Source organism: Rhizophagus irregularis, chromosome 1, assembly GCF_026210795.1.
Source record: "Rhizophagus irregularis chromosome 1, complete sequence".
In the NCBI taxonomy this organism is placed as follows: domain Eukaryota; kingdom Fungi; phylum Glomeromycota; class Glomeromycetes; order Glomerales; family Glomeraceae; genus Rhizophagus; species Rhizophagus irregularis.
Genome location: NC_089429.1, coordinates 1,884,887 through 1,902,083, shown reverse-complemented (window position 1 = coordinate 1,902,083; position 17,197 = coordinate 1,884,887). Strand labels below are relative to the sequence as shown.

Below are 17,197 nucleotides of genomic sequence, written 5' to 3'. Positions count from 1 at the left end.
TGAACAATTCTCATTTAATTACTAAGGTTTATATACAGTAATTTGTCCAAAGTTCTTAAACTTTGCTTTATTAGAACAAAAAATACAAATCAAAGTCACGCAGTCACGCTCGATAAAATCGTTGCAGTCACGTGGTGTCACGTTCAGATTACCTGTACTAAATTGTGTAACCCTGCTTCCATTCGTCAACAGTTATTTGCGGGATTCCAAAAAGGATCATCAACCTTATAAATCAGCCACAAAAATTTTTTATAAAATTATATATAATAAAAATGAATAGTAAAGCTCTCAAAGAATGCCAAAAAAACTTGCACGTGAATGTCAGCAGCATAGTCGCAAAAAACAGTAGATTAAAAATATAAAAAATATAAAATAAATTTATTTAATTAAATATACATTATCTATCTAGTTTAAATAATAGGAGGCTTATACAGTTACATAACCGGTTGATCGAAATTCCGATAGTTGTCATACAATATTTTTTAATAATCAGATCATTGTATAAATAACATGTGTAACCAGCGGAATTGCCGCTCCGAAATTATATAATAAATTTATCATATTTTGACATACCTTCCTAATTTTGAAATATCCTTTTCTCTCCTCTTTCTTTTCGTTTGACAATATGACATGCTCAAAGTTATTTTCAGGAGATTTACCTGAATTATTAGACAAAGTTATACGATATTTTCATTATGATTATAAAACATTACATTCATGTATATTGGTTAATAGATTCTGGGTTCGTATAGCGATCCCATTATTATGGGAAGATCCTTTTTCAAAGAAATTTCCTAAAAATTATCGTTTTATCGAAATTTATTTGCATTATTTGAATGATAATGATAAAGCAAAATTAAATGATTATGAAATTGATTATCATTTATTTTCATCAAATACATTATTTAATTATTCTAGATTCATTCAACGTTTAGATACAAGTAAAGTTCGTAAATCTATTGAAAGATGGACTAAAGCCGTTGGTAGTAGTACTCTTATAACCTCCATACGAAATAGAAATTTACCGTCAAACTTTACAAAATTAATGTTTAAATCATTATTTCTAATATTCATTGAAAACGAAGTCAATTTACATTGTTTTGAAGTTAAAATATTTAATAATCCTGATATGATATATTTTGATTTGATTATTGAATTAATTTTACAAAACCCGAATTTCATTAATAATATTAAAAGTTTAACATTTTATTTTGATATCATAATAAATAATAACATAATAAAATTTATTAGATTTCTCGATTCTACTAATTATTGTAATCCAATTTCATCACTTTATTTAAAATTTCATAATTCAACAATTAAAAAAATTTCATTACAAATAATTAAATCTCAAAAAAATATTAAAAAAATTTCATTTGACTGTAATGGTCGATTCTTGGACAATTTAGTATTGTTATCATTAAAAAATACTAATTGTTCAAATACATTAAATTCAATTATATTTTATTTCGTTGATTTTGAAAAAATAGATGTTTTAAGTGAAGTATTTAATTATTTGAATGTTTTAGAATCAATTCATATTATTTATTGTGATAGTATAGATTATAAATTTACTCAACAAATTAATAATATTATTAAACCATTTAAATTGAAATCTTTATTTTTGGATTTAATGGATGAAAACGATGAATTATTAGAGCCATTAATAGAAAAGTCTGGCGATTATTTAGAAAATCTTGGATTTATTTACAGTAGATCAAGATCACAAAGATTACTACAATTAATTATAAAGTATTGTAGCAAAATTAAATGTTTGGTTCCTACTTGGCCGAATAGTCAGAGTATTCATTTAGTATTCAACTTAATTGAACTTATTAATCAAAATCTTAATTATCTTTTTATTGATCCCTTTGTTATTAGCTATAATGATCATTATTATGATGCTAGTTCAATTATATTACGAAATTTAGGACAAATTCTTCCCGTTAGATTGGAATATTTGGATTTAATTCTTAGAATTAATACAAATGATTTAGAAATATTCTTAAGAAATTTACAAAATAATTTTATTAAAAAATTGTTAATTAATGGAATAAAGGAAAAAGAAGGTCAAGATATTTTCCCATATATAAAAGAATTTATTGTGGAAAAGAAACGAGTTAAATATTTGGCTATTAAAGAAACGTTTCATTATGAAGAAAATGATTGGTTTTTCCAGAAGGACAAAGTAGAGGAAATTGAATTATATGATATTCAAGTTTTAAAATATAAAGATTTGTTTATTGATATTAATGATTTTATAAAAGAAACTTATTAACTATATATTATAGTATGTAATTTAGATTATTTTATATTATTATTACAATAAATAAAGTTACACTATTTACTTGATAAAATTAAAGTATACTAATAATGTATCAATGTATTGTATTAAATGTTACCAATCAGCTGTTGAGCACAAGCTGCTAAAAAATATATATAGGTGGTTACGTACTAATCCATCGACTTTCATACCGAATCAACGTCTACTATACCTAGTGATGAAACTATACAATCTGTACTAGCAACATTAATTTAGAACCTTCTTACTAACTCTTTTTATATAGCCATATGTTTTATTAGAAACATAATTGCCAATAAAAATTAAATATAATATCACCATTAACGCCGTTTAATTTAGAAAAAAATTCTTCAAATGTTTTGTATGCGCAACGCTGATTCCCTTAGCCTTATACTGATGGTACAGTTAAACAGATTGCAACGATATCTTGTAAATGATTTTGGATGGATTGAAACAGAATATACTAACTCAACCATCCAATATTCAAAGGAAACATTGCATTCTTACCTTTTTCCACCAAGGCAGAAGTAATGGCAATCGTGACTGCTTTGACAGTACTTCCAAATACTTGCAGTATCAAATCTATATAGACTCAGATGCCATTATTGATTTTTTAGTATTTTGAGTTGGTGTAATATGTTTAGGTATTTACGTTTATTATTCTTGTTAAAAATTTTAATATTAAAATAGTATCATATTTAAAAATCATACCGATCATCTAATCTTCTAAATTAAAAAAATTGAAGGATATTTTCTATGTATTTTTTTTCTATAACTGTTAGTTTAGAAAAAGTTTTTTTTTTGCATGAAATCCATTCAATTTTGATTGAAGCTGATAATTCGGGATTGATTAATAATTGATTGGCTCAATCAATAATTGATATTACAAAATTTGATTAAGAAGTAAGAATCTAAAGTGCGCCTCATTCGCTTTAACTAAAATATAAGTATGATGTTGAATTTAACGTTGCCTTTAAGGCTTTCAAACTAGTAACCAAATTTTATCTTTCAAAAAAAGGAATGGGATAAATTTTGCATCTTGATAAGCAATGATTACAAAATGATTTTAAAATGAATATTAAATAATAGTTATTGGTTAGACTATTGGAATAATGTTGATTTCGATGATTGATATTTTTTGCTATAAAATATATTTGCAATTATAAATTAGTTTTTTAATTTAAATTTGTTATTCAATAAGTTTTAACATCAAATGAAAATATCATATAAATACCTACTTATATTTTTATATACTATCGTTGAACCATCACAATAACTTATATTAGTTATAATAATCCTACGATTGTTAATAAAATATTACTTTATTCGATTGTAGGACTTCTAATAATTTAATAATAAGAAAAAAAGAAGGAAAAATACATACTGTTACATAATGATAGTTACTATTACATAATATTTTATTCTTTGGATGACTTATTTGTTAATACATAAGCTAATAATGCATTAAAAATTAGTTATTTTGTTGCATAAGTAAAGGTTTTATAAGTTATCTTCCAGATTCAGCTTCTAGATCTCGTACTGCAATGTTACATTTATATCAATTCCACAGCGATAAAATTTTGTTAAATAAATTTGAATATATAATCTTGTTTACGTATAAATATAAATAACTAATACATTTCATTTATAAATTTACAAACTTGAATGCGTGAAACATCATAATTTGTAACTTGAATATCATAAAGTTTAAACTCTTCTACTTCATCCTTTGAATGAAAAAGATCCTTTATAGTTGTTACTCTATTAGAGGAAATAAAAAAAACCTTTACAGCTAAATATGCGACCCTTTTTTCTTTCATAATATATTTCTTAATGCAAGGTAAAATGTCATCGCTTTCTTGCCTATTTATGATTAATAATTTCCTAATAAAAACATTTTTAGTATCTTTAAACAACACTTCCAAATCGTTTATACTGAATTTAAGATCCAAACTTAAATATTCTAATCTATTAGGAAGAATTTGTCTCAAATTTCGTAATATAATTGAACTAAGTTTTGATTGAGAATTAATAGTAAGATAATTAAGATTTTGTTGAACATTTTTAATTAAATCAAATGATGCGAAAATATTTTGATCACCATATCCAAATACTTCTAAAAATATAATATTATTACAATAAATTTTGATCAATTTAATGAATTGTAGATCAGTTTCATGATCCATTGATAATTCAAATCCAATATTTTCCAAATAATTACCCGACTTTTGTAATAATAATTTTAATGACTCAATTTGTGTTGCATAAAATTCATCTATAAATAAGGATTTCAATTTAAATGGTTTAGTTAAATTAACAATTTGTTGAATAATGGTAGAATTTAAAGGAGAAGAGCAATAAAGAATATGAATAGACTCTAAAACATTTAATTGTTCAAATATCTCATTAAAATCAAATTTCAAATTCTCGAAATCAATTCCATAAAATATAATCGTTTTTAAGGTATTTGAACAATTGGAATTCTTTAAACTTTTTAAAATACAAATTTCAGAATCAAAACAAATCTTTTTAAGGTTTTGTTGTGAATGAATTATTTTAGATAAATCTTTTACAGCATAATTTTCTATCAAAGAATAAATATAAAGTGATGAAATTGATTTACAATTAGAATAAAAACATTTTAGTGATGACAATAAATTACTAGTTAATCTGCGAAAATCAAATTTTAGGTCTTTAACGTTACAAATGAAATTTGGATTTTGTAGGATTAGTTGAAAGGAGGATTTAAAATAATCACTATTAAAAATATATTGAACTTCAAAAGTATGTAAACTAGCTTCATTTTCAATAAATACTTTGATTAATGAAAAAAAAATAAAATTTGACAATTTCAAATCTTTATCATAAGATGAAACTTTTGCATTTTCAATCCAATTTTTAATGGAAGAAACAGTATTTTTTATATTTAAACATTTAATAAATTTAGGATAATTAAATAATGTATTTGAGGGAAATAAATCTGTAATAATTCCATATTCATTTAATTTTACTTTGTCATCTTTCTTTAATTTATCTAAGTAAATATCAATAAAATGATAATTTTTAGGAAGATACTTATAAAATGGGTCCTCCCACAATAATGGAATTGCCAAACGACACCATGACCTACTAACTAAAACACATGAATGTAATGTCGAAAAATCTTCTTGAAAATTCTGCATAATTTTACTTGTTAATTCAGGCAGATTTCCTGAAAATATTTTTGAACATGCCATATTTGAAAAAGAAAAAGGGATATTATGATGTTTTTAAAAATTTCAAAAAAAATTATAAAGTTTTCGGAATTTCCATAATTCTTATTCCCCGCGATATTTGAACACAACAGATCAGCTGATCATTTGTTTGATCATGTGACACAAACAAGTTTCTTCTTACGTCAGTTGAATGACTCTTGATTTGCGTACTAATAACAGATTAATAAAATTAAATGTCTAAACTTTCTGAACAATTAATTATTTATTAAGGCCTCACCTATTTGAAATTATGTTAAGCATCATGTTGGAAAGAAGATAACTAACCATTCTAACTACCTATCTAGAACTAAACCAATGTAATCTATATCTATCTTATTACAAGTAAGAACAAAAAGGCTAAAAAAATAACATACATAAACACAAAACAACGGAAAAAACTATTTTTTTCGCCAAATTTCTACTAATGAATAATGAAGTCTCATACATCACCTGTCAAGCATAGGCGCATGGAATAATTCCTTCTCCTTTCCTATCTCCCCAATGGTAGAAGTTCTCGTTCGTCCACACATCTAATGATCGTCAAGTGACGTCACAAAGTGCAAATTTTTTATTGTTGTTTAACGACGGGTTAATTTATTCCGAACTTCCTGATCTGCAAAATCACCTCATCTACTAACATCCTCATTGGTTCACTATCCCCAAAAAATATTTTTTTTTTGTCCAGAAAACGTGATGATATTTTTTCTGCGCCTTCAGAAGCCAAAAAATTTCGAAAACCAACCCGAAGACTAAAGGAATAGAATACGAAATCGTCCTTCTAGGCGAGGAAATTAATCCTTCGGAAATGGCCAGCTGTTTTTAGTCTTTTTTTCCCTAGTACTTTTTGCAACGTCTCTTTTTTTGAAGAAAAGTGCGTATTTTGAAGATAAGCCAGACAATGTTCGGTGATATCATTTTTCGGATTTAGAGTTGATATTTGTCGCTCAATATTCTTTATATAGAAGCAAGCAGATCATGTACTAGTAGTGATCATGTGCAAATACAGGATTTTGTGCAACAAACGGAATTTCCGCTCCGAAATTCGTACGATAAATTTACCATATATGACGTAATTTTTAATTTCGACATGCTTCCTTTTTTTTCATTTAATATGGCATGTTCAAAGTTATTTTCAGGAGATTTACCTGAGTTGATAAACGAAGTTATACAATATTTTCATTATGATTATAAAACATTACATTCGTGTATATTTGTTAATAGATTATGGTGTCGTTTAACAATTCCATTATTATGGGAAGATCCATTTTCAATTAAATCCCCTAAAAATTATCGTTTTATTGAAAGTTATTTACATAATTTGAATAATGATGATAAAGCAAAATTTAATGATTATATAATTAATAATGACTTATTTCCTTCAAATACATTATTTAATTATCCTAGATTCATTCAACGTTTAGATACACATAAAGTTTGTAATTTTATTGAAAAGTGGGCAGTAACTGTTGGTAGTACTTCAACAACTAAAGAACAACATTCCAGCTATTTTATACAAAATACAAATTTATCATCTTCACAAATGTCAAACTTTACAAAACTAGTTATTAGGTCATTATTTCTAATATTCATTGAAAACGGGGTGAGCTTACATAGTTTTGAAGTTATTATGTTTAATCATAAAGAATTTGAATATTTTGATGAGATTTTTGAATTAATTTTACAAAATCCGAATTTCATTTATAATATTAAAAGTTTTAAACTCGATTTTAATACAATAACTAATAACATAACAAGATTTTCAACTTTTCTTTATTCTAATTGCAATTCAATTTCATCACTCCACTTTCTATTTCCATCATATGTTGAAAATTATCCAACTGAAAAGTGCTTAGCACAAATAATTAGTTCCCAAGAAAATCTCAAAAAGATTTTATTTGGTTATAGCGAATTCCCTTTACACCATTCGCTATTATCATTAAAACACTCTAATTGTTCAAATACATTAAACACAATCATATTTTATCATATTGATTTTGGTAATATAGTTGTTTTAAGTGAAGCTTTCAATCACCTGAATGTTTTAGAATCAATTCATATTATTTATTGTTATTCTCTAGATTCAAAATTTATTCAACAGATTAATAATATTACTAAACCATTTAAATTGAAATCCTTATTTCTGGGATTTCTGGGTGAAGTTGATGAATCATTAGAACGATTAATACAAAAGTCTGGCGATTATTTAGAAAATTTTGGAATTAGTAACGATGAATCACAACAATTACTACAATTAATTATGAAATATTGTAGTAAAATTAAATATTTGGGTCCTATTAGGCTGGATAATCAGAGTATTTATTTATTATTAAGTTTAATTGAAAATATTACGCAAAACCTCAGTTATCTTATAATTGATGCTTTTAATGTTGATTATAGTTCAATTATATTGAAAAATCTAGGACAAATTCTTCCTATTAAATTAGAATATATGTATCTTTGCCTTACAATTAATACAAGTGATCTGGAAGTATTCTTAAAAAATTCTCAAAATACTTTTATTAAAAAATTGTTAATCAGAAATATAAGAAAAGAAGAAAGTGGAGATATTTTCTCTTATATAAAAGAATATATTATGAAAAAGAAAAAGGTTAAGTATTTGGCTGTTTCAGAAACTTTTCATGGAAGAAATGAAGATTTGTTTTTTCAGAAAGATAAAGTAAAGGAATTTCAATTACATGATATTCAAATTTTAAAATATTTTGATTTGTTTATTGATATTTATGATTTTATAAATGAAACTTATTAATTATTTTATGTATTACTATTTTTGTATCATCAATATAAATAAAGTTATACCATATATTTATCATTTAAAGAATAAAGTTACAGTATGATAATTTAAAGAAATAATTTAATCATTATATTATTATTATACTTTCGTATACTAATTAATGTATTGGATTAATATTTAGAATATTTTTAATACATTAATACTGAATTTTGTTATTTATCGAAATTCTGATTAACTATTACTAACTATTTAAAAGGTATCCGAATTTGAAAAAAACATTGTAATTGGTTGCTTATAACGATAACTATGGTGCGTTTATAAATCATATGATTGAGACATTAACCAAATAAACCACGAAAGCTTTATTATTTATGGTAAAAAAATCTCTGCTTCAAAATTTGTAAACAAATAATTTTCACAATATTTTGTAGTAAGCATTATGAATACAATTCATGAAACTTGTGTGGTACAATTATTAATAATGTTTTTATTTATAAAAAAAAAAGATTGCGAATGATCAAAAAATCAATTATCGAAACCATTTTGAAAAGTTTCGTTTTATCATTAGTAATGTTTTATTGATTTTAATCCAATTAAATCCATGATAATAAATAATTTATTCTTACTACATACTAAATTCATAAACATCATAGTCGATTATTTAATGATTCATATATTAATTCATGTGATTTCCTGCATAATTAAATTAATTCATGATTATTTTTATTGGCATTTTTATTCTTAAAGCAATTTACAAATGCTAAAACAGATATGTATAGTATTTAAGCTATCAAATATTTATAGAAAAAGTAGTAGAATACTTACATTAAAAGTTTGCAATTTGTAAAACCAGTTCTTTAATTTATTTCATTTATAACGGGCATATTGATGCTCATTGAATCATCATTAATAAAATAAAATTTAATTATTATTTTTTGCCTTTGCGCTCACTATGGATTAATTATTGTGATTCAAATGAAATTTCAAAGTTAAAAGTAAAAATACTGTTTTTGAATGTTAGTACGTTCCTTTAATGCAATTGAAAGCCCAACTCCCTTTACATAGTCCTTACAGTTATTACAAAAAAAGTTTCAAAAAAGAAATTCCAGTCCAGAAATTAAAAAGGTAACAAATCTTTGCATCTGACAAGCTTATAGAATATGTTTGATAAATACTAAAATCAACCATTTCGAAGGAGACTTAAGTAATCGAATAATACCTCTATTACTACAAAATATCATAATATATTTATTTATCATCTTTTAATTGAATAAAAGGTATTATTAACCAGATCACTGTAATACATAACTTTTATATTACTATATAATTGGAATTCCTCCACTTTATCTTTCTGGGAAAATAAATCTTCATATTTTTCATTAAAATTCTCCACAATAGCCAAATACTTGACTCTATTCGTTTTCATAATATATTCTTTTATATAGGGGAAAATATCTTCATTTTCTTCTTTCTTTATATATTTTATTAACAATTTTTTAATGAAAGTGCTTTGAGAATTCTTTAAGAATATTTCCAAATCACTGGTATTAATTGTAAGACTCAAATTCAAATATTTTAATTTAAAAGGAAGAATTTGTCCTAAATTTTGTAATATAATTGAACTAGAACCATAATTTATATAATTATAGCTAATATTAGAGGCTTCAATTGTAAGATAATTAAGATTTTGTGTAATATTTTTAATTAATCTAAATAATAAATAAACATTCTTGTTATTTTTATGATTAAATCGAATAGGACCCAAGTAGTTAATTTTGCTACAATATTTTATAATTAATTGTAGTAATTTTTGTGATATATTGTGATTAACTCCAAAATTTTCTAAATAACAGCCAAATTTTTGTATTAATGGTTCTAATATTAATTCACTTATTTTATCATCCAAAAATAAAGATTTTAATTTAAATGGTTTTGTAATATTAATAATCTGTTGAATAAATTTAGAATCTAAAGAATAACAATTAATAATATGAATTGATTCTAAAACATGTAATTGATTAAATACTTCACTCAAAATATCTATGTTTTTGAAATCAATATGATGAAACATAATTGTATTTAATGTATTTAAGCAATTAGGGTTTTTTAATGATGATAAGTAATGGTAAATTGGATATTCTTCAATAAACCTAAATGAAATCTTTCTGAGTTTTTCTTGAGATTTAATTATTTGTAATAAGCTTTTTTCAACTATTGAATGATAATATACACTTGATGCCATTGATGGGAATAGAAAATCAAGTGATGAGATTGAATTGCAATTCGAATGGATAAATATTAAAAATCTTTTTGTATTATCAGTTATCATCATATCAAAATCAAGTTGAAGATATATGATATTACAGATGAAATTTGGATTTTGTAAAATTAATTCAATAATATCACCACATGTTGGAGTTATTTTTATTTTAAAACTATGCAAACTAACTTCATTTTCAATGAATATCAGAAATAATGATCTAAAAATATGTTTTACTCTTGTTGTTGAAGTCCCGACAGTTGCAACCCATTTTTCAATAGAAAACCAAACTTTATATGTATCTAAACGTTGAATGAATCTAGGATAATTAAATAATGTGTTTGAAGGAAGTAATTCATTATGAATTACATATTCATTTAATTTTGCTTTATCATCATTATTCAAATAATGTAAATAAATTTCAATGAAATGATAATTTTTAGGGGATTTAATTGAAAATGGGTCTTCCCATAATAATGGAATTGCTAAACGACACCATAATCTATTAACCAATATACATGAATGTAATGTTTTATGGTTATAACGAAAATATTGTATAACTTCGTTTATTAATTCTGGCAAATCTCCTGAAAATAACTTTGAACATGCCATTATTGGAGAGAGAGAGAGGAATTCTGAAATTGCCATTTTATGGATTAGCTGTAATTATTTATAAACATACTGTAATTATTATTTATAAACATACTGTAATTATTATTTATAAACATCTGTAATTATTTATAAACATACTGTAATTATTTATAAACATACTGAAATTAGTATTATTTATAAACATACTGTAATTGTTATTTATAAACATACTGTAATTATTATTTATAAGCATATTGTATTATTATTTATAAACATACTGTAATTATTTATAAACATACTGTAGTTCTTTATATATAGACATACTGTAATTATACTGTAATTATTTATCAACATACTGTAATTATTTATAAACATAATAATCAGTCAAAATAAGAATCTCAGTATGTTTACTTGATTCAGTTAGAAAAATTTGATATACAATAAAAAGCATAGTAATATTAAAATTGTTTCTTTAGTTACTGTATTTAATTTTACATCATTCTATATATTTAGATTACATAAATAACTAATCAACTTCTTTTATAAAATTATAAAAATCGATAAGCAAATCATCATAATTTAAAACTTGAATATCATGTAATTGAAATTCCTTTACTACATCTTTCTGAAAAAACAAATCTTCATTTTCTCCATAAAAAGTTTTTGAAATAGCCAAATACTTAACTCTTTTCTTTTTTACAATGTATTCTTTTATATAAGGCAAAATATCTTGACTTTCATCATTCTTTGTATTTCTAATTAGAAATTTTTTAATAAAAGTATTTTGAAAATTTTCTAAAAAAATTTTCAAGTCACTTGTATTAACTGAAAGAATTAGATTCAAATATTCTAATTTAAGAGGAAGAATTTGTCCTAAATTTTGTAATATAATTGAACTAATATTATGTCTATCAAAGTAATTAAAATCAATATAATTAATTATAAGGTAACTAAGATTTTGTGTAATGTTTTCAATTAAACTAAATAATAAATAAACACTCTCATTATCTAACCAAGTAGTTTCCAAATATTTGATTTTACTACTATATTTTATAATTAATGGTAGTAGTTGTTGTGATTCATTGTCTGTAATTCCAAAACTAATTCCAAAATTTTCTAGATAATTACCAGATTTTTGTATTAATAATTTCAATGATTCAATTTGTAATGTTTCATGCAAAAATAAAGATTTTAATTTAAAAGGTCTAATAACATTACTAATTTGTTGAATAAAATTATAATCTAAGGAATAACAACAAACAATATGAATTGATTCTAAGACATTCAGTTGATTGAATACTTCATTTAAAACAATTATATCTTTAAAATTGACATAGTAAAAGATAATTGTGTTTAATGTGTTTGAGCAATTATGACTTTTTAATGATAATAATGAATGATACAATGGGAATTTATTAAAACCGAATGAAATCTTTTGAAGATTTTCTTGAGAATTAATTAATTGTGATAAACTTTTTTCAATTATAGAATAAGTAGAAATATCATAATACTTTGGAACTATAATATAAAGTGATGAAATTGAATAGCAATTAGAGTAGACAACTCTTAAAAATTTTGTTATGTTATCAGCAGTTATTATATACAAATTAATTTCAAAATTTTTAATATTATAAATGAAATTCGGATTTTGTAAAATTAATTCAAAAATCTCATCAAACCAATCAATATCAATATCTTTAGGCAACGTAACTTCAAAACTATGCAAATTTACTTTGTTTTCAATGAATATTAAGAATAATGACTTGTATATTAATTTTGTAAAGTTTAATATTTGTATAAATGTTAAATTTGTATTTCGTACAAAATATCGCTCATTGCTCGTTGTTGAAGTTTTAACAGTTGCAATCCACTTTTGGACAGAATAACAAACTTTGTATGTATTTAAACGCTGAATAAAACTAGGATAATTAAATAATGTATTTGTAGGAAATAATTCATTATGAATTACATATTCATTTAATTTCGTTTTATCATCATCATTTAAATAATGTAAATAAATTTTAATGAAATGATAATTTTTAGGATCTTTAATTGAAAAAGGATCTTCCCATAATAATGGGATTGCTAAACGACACCATAATCTATTAACCAATATACATGAATGTAATGTTTTATGGTTATAACGAAAATATTGTATAACTTTGCTTATTAACTCAGGTAAATCTCCTAAAAATAACTTTGAACATGCCATATTAAACGAAAAAAAAGGAAGAGAGAAAAGGGGATTCCGAAATAAGAGATTCCGAAATAAGAAGTTCACGTCAAATATGGTAAATTTATTGAATTTCGGAGCGGAAACTCCGTTTGTTGCACACATGATCACTATGATCTACAAAAATTAATTGTGCGACAAATATCATACCGATCTTAATTGAATAAAGCTTGATAGTCGGTCATATGTTTATTTTTTTTTTAAAAAAAAAAAATCAATATTCATAATTTTCATTTGTACATCATTTTTTTATACCATAATTGTTTCATATTTTAGTAACTAAACGATAATAAGACCTAATTTACTCCTAAAAAAAAAAATAAATTATAGAAAATTAATTCGTTTTCATTAATTAATTATACTAGAAGAAATTTATAAATTAATTTTTGATAAATGTAATAATGTAAAACAATTCTCTTTTGTACTACTAGAAAAATATTGTAACTAGTACGTTTTTACCAAGTAGTATTGAAAGTTTAATAATTGAAAAGCCGGTGAGAACATTTTAAAATTGATATACGCTTTCCACTTAATGGGTTTGAAGATTATCCAGACAAAAATAATCAACTGCTGATTAGGGCAATATCGAAAAGTTAACTATAATCAAACCCTGCTATTTTTCTAGCCCAAGCTGAATTCAGTCTTTACTGAAGAAAAAGCCAACCCCGATTTACACCTTAGACCTTGGATTATCAGCAACAAACCCAATTTCAGCAACTATTAAATGATTATGCAGATATCTGCGCGAAAAGTCAGACAGAAATTGGACGTACAAATGTTATCAAGCATAGGATTATCACTAAGGGTGCTACCCCTATATCTCTCAACTATAAATATTGACCCTACAAATTTGATAGAAATTAACAGAATTTTTTCTAATTGTACACTCTTAGAAAAAATAAGGTTTACGGCGGATGTACATCATAATCCCAAAGTTGATGTTGTTTGCTACTCGCGAAGTTGTAGATCTTAATGAAGACAAATCATTAAGGATTATAATTAATGTATCTCCTAAACTATATGAAAATTTTCATTTGGATACAAATGAAATCTCACAACAGAAGGGTTAGAATCATTTTTTGAGAGTTGGAAATACCAAAAAGATTTCCAATTAAATTTGAACACGATAAGTTGGTGGCTAAGTATAATGCGACCAGGTAAATACGTACTGTAAAGTTATTTAATTAATATATGGCAAGCCGAGTTGGACAAAATTATCAGACATTGCGCGATAAAATATCAAGCATGGCTAGACAAAATGTCACTCTGTGTCTGACATTTTACCTGTTTATGCTTGATTTTCATCTGTCCCGTGCTTGATATTTTTATCTGTTCATGCTTGATGTTTATCTATCACGTGCTTGATATTTTTATCTGTTCATGCTTGATGTTTATCTGTACATGCTTGATGTTTTATCTGTACGTGCTTGATGTTTTATCTGTACGTGTTTGATGTTTATCTGTACGTGCTTGATATTTATCTGTACGTGCTTGATGGTTTTATCTGTACGTGCTTGATGGTTTTATCCGACCATGCTTGACATTTTTATCCGTCCATGCTTTATGTTTTTATCCATCTGTGCTTGATATTTTTGTCCGTCTGTGCTTGATGTTTTTGTCCAACTGTGTTTGATTTAATCCAACTATGTTCAATAATTTTATCTTTGTCAAAAATTAGTTTCTTTGTCAGCACAGGGTTGATATATTGTTGGTCACATGTTTTAAGTTTATAGGGAAGATTTTTTTTTTGATAGATAATTTCGTTACTAGAAAATTTTTTTTAACAAGTGAGATTTTTTTTTGATAGAGAATTTCGTTAAGAATTTTTTTTTAATAGGAGGGAGTTTTCCTTGATAAAGAATTCTTTTGGGAATTTTTTTTAATAAGTGAAAGTATTTTTTGACAGAGAATTTTATTAGAGAATTTTTTTTTTTTTTTTGATATAAATTTCATCATAGAATTTTTTTTTTAATAGGTAAGATTTTTTTTTTTGATAGATCATTTCGTTAATAATTTTTTTAACAGGAAATTTTTTTTTTGATAGAAAATTTCGGTAAAGAATTTTTTTTTTAATAGGGAAAATGTATTTTTTGATGGAAGATTTTCGTTAGAAATTTTTCTTAATCAGGGATATTTTTTTTTGATTGAGAATTTCATTAGAGAATTGTTGGTTGAAAAGTTTTTTTATTTTTTTGATGGAGAATTTTGTTAGAAGTCTCAATTTTTTTCTTACAATACATTTTACTCTTTTCTATACTTTATAACAAAATATTTTGTTTTTTTTTAATAGAAAATTTTATTGAAAATAGTTTTTTTTTAATAAGGGTATCGAGAATTTTGGCTTGAAATTTTTTTTTTTAATAAAGAATTTCATTAGAGATCTTTTTTTATAAAATTAAAAAAAATACTAAATTACATTAATAAGATCAAGATAAAATTAAAAAAAACTATGATAGAATCCTAAGTAGCATAGTAAATTAAGCAAATTTTATATACTAGTAAAGCTCCGCATGAGCCGACATAAATTAAAAAGTTAATAATGTTAACTTTAAGAAAAGTATATAGCAGAAATTTGTTTGCAGTGTTTCTTCTTTTTATCATTAATTGGCATAAAAACATTTTTGAAAATCTACTATTTTAAATACTTTTAATATATATAAATAAAAATTGGGATTGCTAAATGTCGCCTAGGCGATCATCGCCTGGGGTTTTTTTTTCAAATATGTATCTAATTTTTGATCGGTTATTATAGATATTTTTTAAAAAAATTTTTTTGCAAACATATTTATTCAAAATAATCTTATTTAATGAAATTTTATTTACAAATATTAAAATTTAAGTCACATTTACGATTTTAAAGAATAAAATCACCATATTTATTTTTATTGAAATGTACAAATAAAAGAAACAATAACAATAAATAAAAAAGATAAGTAAATTACAATGATCAAGGAAAAAAAATAAAATAACAATGGAGTAATGGAAAGTAATAGAAGATGAAAGGGAGTAAAAAAGAGTAATAAGAAGTGATAGGAACCAAAAGAAGAAATAGGACATGATGAGAGATGAAAAGAAGTGATGGGTGACAAAGAAGAGTGATGGGAGATAAAAAAAAAGAAGTGATGGGAAGATTAAGAGGAGTGATGGGAGACAAAAAGAAGTGATGAAAGACGAAAAGAAGTAATGGGAGACAAAGAGGTGTGATGGGTGATGAAGAGGAGTGATGGGAGATAAAAAGGAGTGATGGGAGACGAAAAGAAGTGATGAGAAGATTAAGAGGAGTGATGAGTGACGAAAAGAAGTGATGGGAAGATTAAGAGGAGTGATGGGAGACGAAAAGGAGTGATGGGAGACGAAAAGAAGTGATGAGAAGATTAAGAGAAGTGATAGGAGACGAAAGGGAGCGATGGGAGACGAAAAAGAGTGATGGGAGACGAAAAGGAGTGATAGGAGACAAAAAGGAGTGATGGGAGACGAAAAGGAGCGATGGAAGATTAAAAGAAGTAATGGGAAGATGAAGAGGAGTAAAAATTTATTAAAATTGTAAAATTTAATAAAAAATTTTCCAATAAATTTTCAATCAATTTTTTATAAAAAAAAAAGATCTCTAATGAAATTCTTTATTAAAAAAAAAAATTTCAAGCCAAAATTCTCGATACCCTTATTAAAAAAAAACTATTTTCAATAAAATTTTCTATTGAGACTTCTAACAAAATTCTCCATCAAAAAAATAAAAAGGCTTTTCAACCAACAATTCTCTAATGAAATTCTCAATCAAAAAAAATATCCATGATTAAGAAAAATT

The 17,197-nt window shown here is 24.3% G+C and overlaps 5 protein-coding genes across 5 annotated transcripts; 2 read left to right on the top strand and 3 right to left on the bottom strand.

Moving 5' to 3' along the window:
* Nucleotides 1-585: 585 nt before the first annotated feature.
* On the top strand, nt 586-2,278 carry OCT59_000354 (uncharacterized protein; the record flags this gene model as incomplete). The annotated part of the gene is made up of 2 exons (XM_066138769.1): nt 586-742; nt 919-2,278. Exons 1-2 carry the CDS (start codon nt 696-698, stop codon nt 2,276-2,278), a joined length of 1,407 nt encoding a protein of 468 aa, XP_065988234.1. The 5' UTR covers nt 586-695.
* A 1,655-nt stretch (nt 2,279-3,933) lies between these two features.
* On the bottom strand, nt 3,934-5,538 carry OCT59_000353 (uncharacterized protein; the record flags this gene model as incomplete). Its single annotated transcript, XM_066138768.1, has 1 exon — nt 3,934-5,538. The coding sequence occupies one exon, from the start codon at nt 5,536-5,538 to the stop codon at nt 3,934-3,936; it is 1,605 nt and encodes a 534-aa protein (XP_065988233.1).
* Nucleotides 5,539-6,640: 1,102 nt separating this feature from the next.
* OCT59_000352 (uncharacterized protein) lies at nt 6,641-8,389 on the top strand. Its single transcript, XM_025327758.2, has one exon. The coding sequence runs from the start codon at nt 6,644-6,646 to the stop codon at nt 8,321-8,323; it is 1,680 nt and encodes a 559-aa protein (XP_025169632.2). The 5' UTR covers nt 6,641-6,643; the 3' UTR covers nt 8,324-8,389.
* A 1,174-nt stretch (nt 8,390-9,563) lies between these two features.
* Nucleotides 9,564-11,180, bottom strand: OCT59_000351 (uncharacterized protein; the record flags this gene model as incomplete). Its single annotated transcript, XM_025327757.2, has 1 exon — nt 9,564-11,180. The coding sequence occupies one exon, from the start codon at nt 11,178-11,180 to the stop codon at nt 9,564-9,566; it is 1,617 nt and encodes a 538-aa protein (XP_025169631.2).
* Nucleotides 11,181-11,613: 433 nt separating this feature from the next.
* On the bottom strand, nt 11,614-13,429 carry OCT59_000350 (uncharacterized protein). The gene has a single exon (XM_066138767.1). It carries the CDS (start codon nt 13,369-13,371, stop codon nt 11,686-11,688), a length of 1,686 nt encoding a protein of 561 aa, XP_065988232.1. The 5' UTR covers nt 13,372-13,429; the 3' UTR covers nt 11,614-11,685.
* Nucleotides 13,430-17,197: the final 3,768 nt, after the last annotated feature.